The 13,287-nt window shown below is 41.9% G+C and overlaps 1 protein-coding gene and 1 long non-coding RNA gene across 7 annotated transcripts in view; one reads left to right on the top strand and one right to left on the bottom strand.

Annotated features, from left to right (window-relative positions):
- LOC147157786 (uncharacterized) overlaps nt 1–2,050 on the top strand; it is a 139,576-nt gene extending 137,526 nt beyond the window's left edge. For both annotated transcript variants that reach the window (XR_015091119.1, XR_015091118.1), the window contains exon 10: nt 771–2,050. This is a non-coding gene — a long non-coding RNA (uncharacterized LOC147157786). The remainder of the gene's footprint in view (nt 1–770) is intronic.
- A 151-nt stretch (nt 2,051–2,201) lies between these two features.
- jarid2b (jumonji and AT-rich interaction domain containing 2b) overlaps nt 2,202–13,287 on the bottom strand; it is a 73,699-nt gene continuing 62,613 nt past the window's right edge. Inside the window, exons 15-29 of one of the 5 annotated variants that reach the window (XR_015091116.1) lie at nt 11,894–12,076; nt 11,467–11,597; nt 11,072–11,240; nt 9,987–10,094; nt 9,441–9,901; nt 7,981–8,069; nt 7,823–7,918; nt 7,559–7,742; nt 7,040–7,478; nt 6,854–6,894; nt 5,090–5,168; nt 4,373–4,563; nt 2,805–2,945; nt 2,610–2,691; nt 2,202–2,477 (exon numbers count right to left, since the gene is read on the bottom strand). Coding sequence is in view for 1 of the 5 variants with exons in the window: in XM_086062145.1 (XP_085918271.1) it covers nt 9,641–9,901; nt 9,987–10,094; nt 11,072–11,240; nt 11,467–11,597; nt 11,894–12,076 (852 nt within the window). In the remaining 4 variants the exon portion in view is untranslated. Of the gene's footprint in view, nt 2,478–2,609; nt 2,692–2,804; nt 2,946–4,372; nt 4,564–5,089; nt 5,169–6,853; nt 6,895–7,039; nt 7,479–7,558; nt 7,743–7,822; nt 7,919–7,980; nt 8,070–8,210; nt 9,902–9,986; nt 10,095–11,071; nt 11,241–11,466; nt 11,598–11,893; nt 12,077–13,287 lie in introns of those variants that run through there. The other 4 variants (XR_015091114.1, XR_015091117.1, XR_015091113.1 and 1 more) reach the window with 4 other exon arrangements.

The following is a 13,287-nucleotide window of genomic DNA, read 5'->3' as shown; positions in this document are numbered from 1 at the left end:
CCCCAATGAGTTTCGGAGAGAGCCGCCGTCGGCCTATGCTAATCCGCTCCATTTAACCCCTGTCCACCGAGGGCCGGCGACGAGTCACTCTCACCGTCAGGCTGCCCCCAGCTGGAGAATGATGGCGACAGGAAAAACATCTTGCTGAGCTTTTTTGTTACTTTATCACAATCTGAACAGCAGCCAACACAAGCAGCCTACTTAGGCGAAAGGGCCTTCCAAAAGCAGAAACTGAACAGAAAATGTACAAGAAGGCGCCAGGAAAAACATTCTCAACAAGACTCAATAAAAAACCCGGAAATGAAATAATGTGTGCATTCCCCCAATCAGCAGTTTTCCAATGTATATCCAGAAAAGCAGCAAACCGTCAAATAACAAGCCATACTTAAAAGGGGAGAAATGAAACAACACTGAACATGATATTCCCGGAAATCAATTTTCCCAACTCCCAAAGAAATATTTATGGCAAAATGCATGGCTGCATATTTTGGGATTTGCCATTCATATCTAACAAATCCATTTAAAAATATATATATAATGAGGCCACCCCGAAAATGTAAGACGAATTTGTTGTACAGCAGAGCCTTGCTGCGCATAGTCATCTACCACCCAAAATGTATAAATTCAATAATTCCCCACATATGCCACAAGATGGCGCCAAATCAATCCGCATGCTCTGAACCACAAAGGTGAATTTAAGAGAATAATGAAAACGTGGTGGGCCCCCCATGGTGCCCTATACTGCTAATGCAAAATATGTGTCTCCCGAGGGCTGGAAGTGACGCGGACGCATCCGAAGGAAGATTCGAGGCCGGAGATGACTCCACTGCTGCCACGGCATAATGTCACCCGAATCGTCCCCAACGCCAAAAAGAGTAACAGGCGGCAAGCCATGAGGTTGCTGGAGAAAGACATTGTAGCGCAGTGTTTTCCAACCCTGGCTCTTGGGAAACGCCACTCATTTCCAGCCTGTTCCCCATGTCTCCCTCCTCCAGATCTTGCAGTGGAGGCCAGCACAGGTCAACATGGAAACAGGCTGGACAGTGCAGAATGCTCGAAGAAAGCTTGAACCTGGGACCAAAGCGCAGTGTGTGGCGCCACCTTCAGGCGAAAGCCAAAAGAGAACACAGACCACGCCACAGCGTTATTGCTCACCACGGTGCCACGGAGCACTAGGCATTGTTTGAGGTGCCGCTTAGCGTAAAAGGCTTTAGAAAGACAGCCACCGGGGACAAAAAGAGTCATTATAAGGACACAGTCCCATGCCGCAAAACAATGTGCCACGCGACCTCTGCCATTGTATTGACAGGCCAAGGCGAACACTTGGATGCAGCGTTTATTCATACCAACGCCTGGATGTTGTCTCAGTCCTCCCACGGTGACCTGCCACTTCTCATCAGCGAGGCCTTTTGCAGCCGCTTTTCTCCCGGGCACAGGAAGTCCATGCTGATGACAGGGGAGGGAATAAACAGCAGTGTGGGAACGAGGACGGCCAGGCAGGAAGCCCAAAAGGCATAAAGTAAATGTGCTCAGGAACCTCCCACGCCCTCTGTTGTCCACCTGAGGAACAGCAGCGCCAACCAGGCACAGTAAGGCACCTGTCATCCCAGTTACCTGCTTAATTCGTGCCATTTATACACATGGCCAAAAACCCGTAATTACACTCCCCCGCCCACATTTTGAAAGCGCTGCTTACTTTGGTATTAGAGCTCCTGTGACGTACGCTGAAAAGAAACAGTTAAAATCTGCCAATATAAAGGGAGGCCACCGGGTGGTGCCAGTGAGCACAGCTTGATTAGGCTTCCAGCAGCTCAATCAGAGACAGGTGCGGCAACATGGCGGTCGTCAGGCAACTCGCAAATGTTGGTGATATCCCCCTCTGCAGGTGTAGATAAATGAGCCAATCTCGACCTTTGTGTATTTTTCAGGGCAATGGTATAGAATCATTGCAAGGTACTTTAGTAACAGTAGATGCTTGCATGTAAGTCATTACTTGAAGTACAAAATATTGATATTCATGATGACAATTTGTCTGTTGCAGGATTGATACATGGATTAAATACATTTTTTTTATGTTGTTTCAACAACGAGTAGATCATTCATATAGGAAAATAAATATTGTATAAGTACTGAGTGTCTGGATAGTGTTTTTCATTTTACTCAGGGTACAAGTGTGTGTGTATAATTTAAATCTCCACAAGTTGATAGTATAAATGCTTTTCAGCACATGTTTATTCAAGAGCTTTATGCATTCTGTTACATGTTGAAGGTTTTCACATCTGCACAATATACCGTGGTGTTAACATTAAGTTAAGTACTTTGTTAATAGACAGGAATGTTCCTTCTTTCACTTAACTTTGAACAAAGTGCTACTCGCCAGCTAACAAATGTTTCATCAACACTGCTTTCTCCACTCCTTTTCCTTCCATCATTTGTGTGTGCCCAAATGCAGCTGCTGTTGTCACCAGGCTGCTTTTCTGTGGGAGGGGAAGAAAAAAAATAGTCATTAACTTTCACATGCAGCTACTCTGCTTTCATTTAAACATTCAGTTGTGCTATCCGTTTTCCAAGACAATGACACATTTACTGCTAATTCAGTCTAAGTTTACCTCTGCACACTGACCCATCTGCTTTCGCTTCTTGTTTGCCGCTGTGAGCAGGTCAATGCTGATGGGAGTCAACTAGCACCTACTTGCAGATCAGACAGAAGATTAAACGCACAAGCCATCAAAATTGTAACTTGTCAACTGTACTCTTAGATTTTGCCTATGTTGTAAACTAATTTCTTCATTTACTATTCATACCTTTAAACACAATTTGACTACTGGAGATGGCATCGCGCTTGCTCAGGAAAACACCAATCGTGGTGCAGTTCACTACAGTCACATGACCAAACCCAGACATCTAGGAGTTGTGTGTTTTTCTGGCCACGCGCAATGTGTCATCTGCAGTAGACAGCAAGTGGAAAATTGTGTTTAAAACATTCATTGTACAGCTATGGTGTTTTGAAAGCACTATATAAATAAAGATGACTACAAATACAATATTTACTCATTTCTGAACTAAATATCTTACTGCTGAAAATGGCTACATGACAAGTATACCAACTTTTCTTTTTTTACTATTACTCCTAACTGCTCCAACTCTTCCTAATTGGATTAGGACACTCCGTTTAAATCATTTCTAGGTGAAAACTAGCCACGCTATGGACAGACATGGCCCAGGATTACATATTCACAAATGATAGCTACAAATTTTGCATTTGCTAACAAGTGTGGAAAGCGCAATAAGTCCTATTTTTTCAATTTGATTACTATGCTCACTTTTTTTTTTTATGCAAGACATTCTTCACATCTATTTTAGTCGTGTTCTATATGTGGGTAATGTGCCAATTGAGCTGACTACAGCATTACATTTAATATAACTAATCCTCACGGGTGGCAGAAAAGCAAAATATAGCAAATGGCTGAATAAGCAACCCCCCCCCCCCAACAACAATTACAGAATGGGAAATCTACAGTATGGAACATCATTATATTAAAGGACAAAATAAACTAAATCATATTGGAACCAGACTAACTGAGATGAGACAATATTTACCATTGCGCACGCCACGATGCTTTATTGTATTACATGACTTAACCCCCTTTTATTTTTTTCCATTACAATGTATACACTACTATCTCCTTAAGGGATGCGCCTGTCTTTTATGTAGTTTGCATTGTTCCTTTACAACTACTTAAAAATATGTTTTTGAAATTTAACTTCTGTGGATTTTGGAGCAGGATATGATAAAGTTTGGGTCTTACTTATATAAAAGCTTTCCTACTTTATAGCAAGATTTTCTGGGGTTATGAATACATTTGCCCTTGCCTGTGTGTTTACATATAGTATTGTTATATTGAAGCGTTCACCGCAGTGACTCAAATATCACACACTAATTCACCAAAATACTGGGGCTCTAAAAGCTCTTCAATTACTGTATATTCAAACTTCAACACAGGAATACTTCTTTACATGAGTTACTTTTATTGTATTTCACAGATACATCACATGACACAGGCAAAATTACTGACTGGGCCAACGCAACGCCGTTGATAGACTTTGGCCAACTACTTTCACAGGGTAACAAGATGGCCTCCATATGTCATGTGACCAATCACAGCGTAGTACTCTACGCTGATAAGTGACAAGTCTTCCTCAACTGCTGGTCACATGACATGGACGCCATCTTGTTACCCTGCTGAAACATAGTTGGCCAAACTCAGCTCTGAGCTAACCCATTATAAAAAAAACTATGGGAGGAAAGCTAATCAAAAAATACAAATTAATAAGAAAAAAAAAACTGCCCATTGCATTACTGCAGTCTCACCTTACAAGAGGCCAACATTTTACCACCATGCGGGTGCCCAAAGGACTACTTGATTCTGCCTCCAGTCACTTGTCACCTATTGCTTGGCTCTCAACACTTTACTAGTTCTTTTTTGGAGCTGGAGGGTGCTTGACCGGCTGGGTTGGAAGATTAGTTGGAGGCTGGTAGCTTCTTGATCTCCACCATTTGCCCTGCAACAGACATCATGAAAACAAATTACAGTAGCAGTAACACAGATCACAGGAACAAAATGAAACACTACACAGTATGTTACAACCTCCTGTCCTCCATTTACTCCGCAACTAGGCTAGCTAGCTTAGCCAGGCAAGCTAAGCGAAGCTAGCTAGCTTAGCCAGGCAAGCTAAGCGAAGCTAGCTAGCTTAGCCAGGCAAGCTAAGCGAAGCTAGCTAGCTTAGCCAGGCAAGCTAAGCGAAGCTAGCTAGCTTAGCCAGGCAAGCTAAGCGAAGCTAGCTAGCTTAGCCAGGCAAGCTAAGCGAAGCTAGCTAGCTTAGCCAGCTCCATTCCCCATGTGGCAACGGGTGGAATAGGCACCACTGACTGGCAGGCAAACAGGCCAGCCGCAAAAAAAAAGAGGCGCGACTGGCCAGCTTGCCAGCCAGCCAGCGATGCCTATTCCACCCGTCAACACAGGGAATGGAGCAAAGAGTAATGAGGGAAAGGAAGGAAGGTTCCGTTTGTCGTGTGAACTTGTGTTACCCGGTCTCGTGTCTCAACCCCAACGCAAAACAACGCCCACATTAGTTGGCTGCCGGTTGCTAGCTCTTGATGGACACATCTGCAACACAGATCACATCAACAAAATCTCAATTTATGACACTGATGGCAAACTTTATTAGAGTGCCAAATGTTACACAATTCTGTTTTTAAAAAGCCAATGTACAATATCACACGCTACACTCACAACTACAATCTAAGAAAAAAAAAACTGACTTTGTGTTGAAGGGGTTCATTTTTGGAACAATTATGAAATTGATGCTGCTACGCTTCCCGTGTAAAAAAAAAATATTAAAAAAATTAATTCTGTACCGTTCCAAACATATACAGCTGTGATTTAAATTATTCTAGCCCCTCTGCTGATAAGTACTTTAGCAGGTTTGACTTTGTTTATAATCACATCAAATAAGAACAAGTCAAATACACCAGCGCTACTTAAACGACAAAAAACATTGTGTGATAGACCAGGTCGTGTCCCTTTTTATTATTTCCTCACCAACAAGTTATTCAAACCTTAGCCTATAATAAATCATGTTTAATATGAGATGACAGCACCTGTATGTGTCAACAAAACCTTGGCGGTCAAAAATTAAGCAAACGTTAAACAAATGTGTTATTTGTCCTCCTTCCAAACCATCAATGGTGCCTTTGCAAAATGGCGACGTCCAAGTCATGGTCACGCAAGTCAAGGTCATTTGCCTTCATAGGCAAAGATATGAACATAAAAAAGATAGCCAAGAATCATTTCCAGAGAGACAACTGGAGGCATCGTCCGCAAGTTGAAAAAGGCGCACTGGAAAGAGAGGATGTCGTCGGTGATTGCTTTGATATCCCAAGCAAAAGATGGCAGAAAATCCCCGGATGACAGCTGAGCAACTGTCATACAATTTCACGGAGGGATTTACTCAACTTTCAACCCGGATCATAAAAAGGTGCCCAGTGTGAGCTCAAGCCTTCCACGCTAGCATCAGAGGCGCCCCCTACTGACTTCAAAGAACAAGACCAGTCAACACACAACCCACGCGGATAAACCACAAAAGGTCGCGGAATGTTCTTCTCACAGGCCTGTAAAGAAAAGTGCACCTTAGCGACTGCAAACCCGAGCCAGGTGAGACGGTCGCCCACTGTGGCTGTTACAGGCAATCTCCAGCGTGCGCAAGGTTCCATCAATACGATTAGGAGATCGTGAAAATACATTGGATACAGTCAAGTGATTACAAAGCTGAAGCTTGGGAGACCATTCCAAGCGTGCCCCCAAATCTCTCATAGTTTGGTTGCAGACAAAGTGCTTGAAGATTCTGAAGTGGCGGCCATCTTCAGACTTCAATAGAAAAGAGAATCTGAGGGGACGTGAACAAGACTAAGGCAAATCATGCGAAATATAAATAAAATATTAAAAACAAGACAGAGCAATGACGACATGTCAAATCGGTAAAATTACCAAATGAACAATACTGACCTCTCCAGAAAAAAAAGAAAAGAAAAATGGAAAAAATTAATCCTGTGAAATAATATTTGCCTTCTGGGCAAAGATACCAGTCGACGGCTGCAAGAACCTTGTGTCAAGCTATATTTCACATCTGATATATTTTATTCCCAAACAGTGTTGCACTATACTCACCTAGTACATATATGGCTGAGGGATTGAATATTCTCACAAAATATATATTTTATAATAATAATAAACAATCATAATAAGACATGGCCAAGGGCAAACGTGGAGGTTCAAGACAAGTGCAGGCTCACCGAAGAGGTCCATCCAGCTCGAGCGGCTCCATGCTGGTGATCTCCGCCCATTTGAAGACGGCAACAGCAGGAAAAAATAAAAAAGGGGGGGGGGGGGACAAACATCATCCATTTTAATGTGCACTCATTTCACACGCCTCAGCAGTCAAAAAGCTTGTTCATTGGTGTGTCTACTTTGGAACTTACTTTTGTCCAGTCTTTCGCCCCGTGCGGTCGCCATCTTGCCGCACATGCTGATGAAGCCACTCGTGACCCGCGCACACCTGTCTCCTAATGAGCTGCAGGCTAACAAGCAAAATAAATGTCCCCACATCCAATCCAGCTTCACTTCTGTCCCCTTCTGTCAGTGGAGCTGAATTCCCCCCCAACACAGCCATCTTTATTACACAAACTATAAGTTCAACAACAACAAAAACCTTCACAGTTCAATTCCCAAGTAGAAAACCATCAGGTGTGTCATTTACGACAGCAAACATAAAATCGCACAAACAAAAGTCACTAAATGCTGGCAACCATGACAAACGAACCAAAACCAAGAGCAAGGACGGCGTGCTAAACGAAGCAAAGTAAAGCGAATTGTGATGCGAGGTGCTCAAACCGCAACCGCTGTGGAGTCCCTCAAGTCCTGCAAGAAGCCAAATGTCATCATGAGAAACGACAACAAACGCCAAAAACATTTACAGATTTACTCGTGCGCTCGCTCACCAACACGACACAAGGCCGCGAGTGCGGCCGCCATCTTGCCGTAAATGGAGAACAATCCAATCACCGCGCACCTGCGCCTTTATAAGCTGCAGGCCTGACGTCATCCGCCATCTTCCGCTTTTGCACACTAGCGCCCCCTACTGGCCTGTCATCAGGACTGCAAAAGGGTTGCTTTTCTCTTTTCCTGCCACAAAAATAAAGGTCAATCACAACCAATGTTATTATTATTATTATTTCTTTAAATTAAATTGTTAGGATCGTTACCAACAATGTCCTTTACGCGTGTAGTTAGCGGTTGGGCCATTTTTAGGCTGGAAATACATTCCGGATAGTCTTCAGGCGCCGCACTGTCGCCATCTCCTGGTCGTTGTGCGAAATGCTTTCAGTGCGAAAATTGTGCGAATCCAAAACGACTCACTTACAAGCTGAGCGCCAAATGGACAACGGCCAGCGTCATCTTCCTGGCTTCTTCCTCTTGAACAGATGTGAGAAGGAAGACGTGAAGGACACGCTGCATTCCAGAGAATCAAGAAAACAATCAATCATTTTCCACAAGTATTGATAGCAAACAAATCAAAATGGGAAATGGTATTTTGTTTTATACCACGCACCTACAACAACACACCTATGAAGAAAAGGAAGACGTGACACATTTGCAAAGGCTTGACAGTGAATTGTCGGCAAGTTTTTATTCAACCTCAAGTACAAACAAACTGCAAAAATGTAAAAAAACAAACAAAAAAAAACAATATGTAACCAACACTAGAGTCTGGACCAATAAATTAAGAGCCTCGCTTTGTGTCAGCGAGCACTTTCAGACTTTTGTATCAAAAAACCAACATCGTTAAGGCCATAAAAACTTGACAACCACTTTTCGTTGTTTTTTTTATTTCAAACGCTCACGTCAGCGTTTTGCCTTAAATAGTCTCAAAGAGTTTTTCAGTCTTCTGCGCGGGCGGGATGACAACCAAATCATGAAAAAAAGGATCCTGGATGTAAAAGCAGTTTTTTTTTCAGTGCAACATGTGGAGAGCTACGACCTTTATTTTTCAGTGTGACTTTTTCACACACAAAAATAATGACAAATAATGAAAACTTCTCACCTTTTGCTGTTTTTTTCCCCTTTTCTTACAAAAGTAAAGCTAAAGGAAGAAAACTAGACTGAGGGGGCTCGGGAACGGGCAAGGGCAAGTCGTCTTATGTTTGGCGATATAAGCAGCACTTAAACGTTGATTTTTTTTGTTTTTTGTTTTTCCTTTACACACGGGAGCGACCCTGTCGTCGGCGCACATGCCGATGAAGAAAGGGAATTGTAAGGCTTTTTCTTCATCATCAACATCATCATCATCATCGCTCTTTCCTGGCATCTTTCCCCACCGGGGTCAAGTATGTAAAATACATTTACAGGATTATGTACAAAAATTTTGCCGGAGGGAAAAATACAAATTGATGAAAGGGGAAAAAAAATCACTCTATTTCATTATAATAAAACAATTCACATTTGACACAAGTGGCTCTACTCAATCAAATATCGTAAATTATAGGGGAAAAAATGAAAACACGCAAATGAAACACGGAAGAATTAAAGTCAGATGAAGGACTGGAAGAAAAATGGAATGTTAACACGATTGCACATCTCCAACCAAGCGAGGGGCGGGCCAGGAAAAAAAAAGCTTTTACGCGATGGTAGCGCTTTAACGCTATCGCTTTAACGCTATCGCTTTAACGCTATCGCTAACATCGCGCTTTTTCCCTCATCGTGACACAGTCAATGGGAAAGCGACAGCACCGAAAAATAAGGCCGATCTCCTCGCTGTGAGGCACACATTTTCGCGCTCAAACCCCACTAAACAGATGCAGAAGGTGGAAAAATAAAAATTACCATTCCAAAAGGATGCGTGAAAAAACAGCAACAGTATTGTCTTTCAAGTTTTCGCTACGAGAGCGCCCCCCGGCGTTTCCAAAGTGATACTGCAGGAGCTGCGCCGGTAATCGGAGGGAAAAACTTTGGGTTTCTACTCGGGGAAATTTGGCGGCGGGGGGGCAGTTGGGAAGCGTTTTGGGTCGCTAGTGCAAAGGCGCTCAGGACACGGCGGCCGCTTTGGGCAGGAGGCCGGACGACAGGCGGCCCAGCGACACCTCCATGGCGCCGCGCTTGCGTGGGGCGCCGGCGCGCTTGGCCAGCGAGGCTTTGGTGGGGCTGACGGGGCGGCAGCAAGCGTCGCCCCCGCCCGCCGCCACCGCCGCCGCCGCAATGAGGCCGCCGCCGCCACCCGTCGCGCCCCCGCTGCTCTTTAACATGGCGCGCCCGCACACCTGGTTCACCAAGTTGTTGATTTGCTCCTGAGCCGGAAGGAAAGGACAAAATGGAGCTGACGTGACTTTTCAAAGACAACTCGGACATTTTGCCTGCGGATTTTTTGCTGACCTCGTCATATCTGTACATCATCTTGAGGCCTCGGCACGACTTGTGCTTCTCCACGTAGCGCAGCGCGCACTCGAGGCAGAACACTACATTGTCCGTCTCCTGCACCACCTGCAAAATAAATTCACAATCCTATTCATGACATCGTCGTGTAATGTTCTGTTTTGGAATATTTCATGACATGAACGTTATCATGTCAAAAATGTGAAACTTGTTTGGCATGTTTTTATTGAAATTGTTTTGTCATTTCAATTTCAATTTCTTATTTCAATCTAAATGTTCCAATCTACCATTTTTCCTGTAAGTTTACGTTTTTACATTTTACATATATATATATATATATATACACTTTATTTATTTATTTTTAGTTTTATTTCCTTTTCAAGTTGAATGAAATTGGTTTTGACATTTCATTTTTTAATTTTAAACAATATATCTAATTTACAATTTTACTCTAAGTTATTTTTTTTTACATTTTACCAAATTTTTATATTATATATATATATATATGTATATTTATTAGGTGTGTAACAATAACAAAAAAATTGCCTAAACATTAAAGATCCTTAAAATAAGGCTGGTGTTGGCACAGGTACTTGCCCATCAATGCTTACAAGTTTTATTAAGCACATGCATGTTAAATTACTTCAATGACTGATATGTACTTATTTGGTCTGTAACATGTCAGAGCATTACATATGCAAAAATGTTGATTGCTGTTTTCCAAAATAAATGCTGATGTTTGCAAATGTGCACATTATGAGATTTAGATCATTTAAAATTAAAAAAGATTTTTAAATTATTAATCAGTATATGGTGTCTAATTAGGGGTTTCTAACTTGGGGTGGGCTTCTAACTATAATTTAAAAGTAGGGTTAGGGTTTAAAACTAGCGATTTCTTTTTCTTCGTTTGATTTTAGTTGCAAATTTAAACTTTACTCATATCTGATTGTAATGTTTTACTTACTACTTTGTTCACTTTTACAATTATTATTATTATTTAAATGTTCAAAATCCAAATATTTGGTAGTGGTTGAAATTCTGTTGGCGAGAGATTGCGGGTGTGCAAAAGGAAAGTAGTAGTTGACCATGGAGAGGTAGCAGAGGTGGTGGCAGATCTGGCAGCGTCTCTCGGAGGACTCGAGCGCCGTCCACTTGCCGCGCGGCTTCTTGCGGCCCTCGTCGTGAGCGCCGTAGCGGGCCGCCGAGTGCAGGCCCGCCGTGAACAGCTCCTCGCGCTGGCGCATCTCCAAGTTCCTGCGGTGCCAACCCACATCTCGTTACTCAAGCTAATGTGCTAACGGCCCAACATCAGAACTACTTTTCTCCTTAAATGTTGTCCATAAATACACAACTTAAGTCTCGCCAAAGTATGACTATCGTTCACTTACAACTTTTTTTTTTATCTCTTACATTTCAAACTTAAACTACTTATGCTAACAATTTTCTTATTTTATTTTAAGTCGGGTTGTGGCCTAGGCACCTGAGGTCTTTGAGGAGGGCGGCGATGGTGGTGAGCAGGAGCCCGTTGTCCCGTTTGGACTCGGCCGTGGCGATCTGGTAGAGCAGCTTCTCCATGGAGAAGGGCTTGGCGATGCGCCGGCACTTCAGGTCCTGGCGGGGCCAAAAGCGCAAATCAACACATCAAAACGGCTAGCCAGTCGTTCGGCGCTCGCGAACCACTCATTGGCCGCCTTCGGAAAGTTCGTATGTTGAGTGGGCAAACTCGATGAAAAAGCTCATCTTTTAGCAGAGTGTTGCTGGAAATTAAAGTGTACTTCCAATGGTGACATATAGGGGGCAGTAATTATCACTGCCATATACCAAGAAAACATTCTCTTGGAGTTCCCCCACTATCGTTGTCAGCGGCTCAAATGAATGCGATGGAATTGCCATTTCTCTTTCCCAACCTTGGCGGCCTGGTAGCCCATCTTGATCCAATGCGGCGTGGCAAAGTGCACCGTCTCGGACACGCTGTAGCCGCAACACACCTTGGACACAAAGGCGCCCGGGAAGCAGATCACAAACTGGCCGCTGCGCTGCACCGTGCGGTGCACGCGGACGCCCTCGCGGCAAAGCACCTCCGGAGAGATCTGAGCAAGCAAAACACAACAAACTGTACCAAAACCTGCTTCGTATACCACGTAGAGGTGGACAAACCATCGCTTTGTTTCCATTTATTTGTAATACATCATAATACAACTTATTTGACTAAGAAGTCTAATTATTTATATTATTATATTATAATTATTATATTAAAATGAAATGAATTAGGATTACATTTGATTAAGCATTAGTCCTGTTATGTTGCGGGTCAAAATGACCCATGGACAATTTTGAAAATAAATATAAAAACCTTGAAGGTTCTCATTTGTCTACTGGCCTTGATTTTAATATTCGTTTTTTATCTATAGTGACATTTTTGGGGATAACTTAACATTAAAGTGGGTCACACTGACCCATGAACATTGTCAAAAAAACTAAAACAACTGAAGTAATTTGACTGCCTATTATTTCAATGACTAATACGTTCAATTTAAAGTAATTAAGATTATGATAACATATTTTGTGTGTGTTTTTTGGTACTTATTAAGTACAATTATTAGATCAATATATTAAACATAATCAATGAAAATGACACATGTATTCATCCTAATATTTGTAATTGATTACTTCTTGGATTCTTATTTATTTAAACAAAAATACATAATTCTGATTGCTTTAATTTAGGACTCATTGATTTTTTCTTTATCTGGTAAGAATGTATTCATTCTAAACTATTAGTTAAATAATGTAAATTATCTGATTATATCTAAACAAAACAAAAAACAACGTAATGGACATTTACTACATAATACTGGTGACCATAAACTTTTAATTGCAATCAAATGTTCATGCATTTATTATGATACATAATAATAATCATATTTGTTTATTTATTTTGATGATCAAACAAACAAAACAAAACATAACATATTATGTTTCCATGACAGCTTGATTTGACCCAAATGTAATGTGCAGTGTGTCCTCCAGGTCCGGAATCCTGCATTTTTTCCATGTTTCCGCCCACTAGCACACCTGATTTATATAATCAGCTCATAACCATCCTGACCTTTAGTATCAGGTTATCGGGTGTGTTGGTAGGCGGAAACATCTATAACATGCAGGACTCGGGACCTCGAGGACTGGATGATTCGATATATGAATGATTAAAATTGACTACAATATTTTTAATCAAATATACATATATGGATGTACAGGCTGACTAGCACTTTTTTTTTTTTAGTTAATATTATTATAATTT

Source organism: Leptonotus elevatus, chromosome 19 (assembly GCF_054856555.1).
Source record: "Leptonotus elevatus isolate MCC_2025b chromosome 19, RoL_Lele_1.0, whole genome shotgun sequence".
NCBI classification, from domain to species: Eukaryota; Metazoa; Chordata; class Actinopteri; order Syngnathiformes; family Syngnathidae; genus Leptonotus; species Leptonotus elevatus.
Note: the sequence above shows the minus strand (reverse complement) of the source record. Positions and strands in the feature narration are given on the sequence as shown.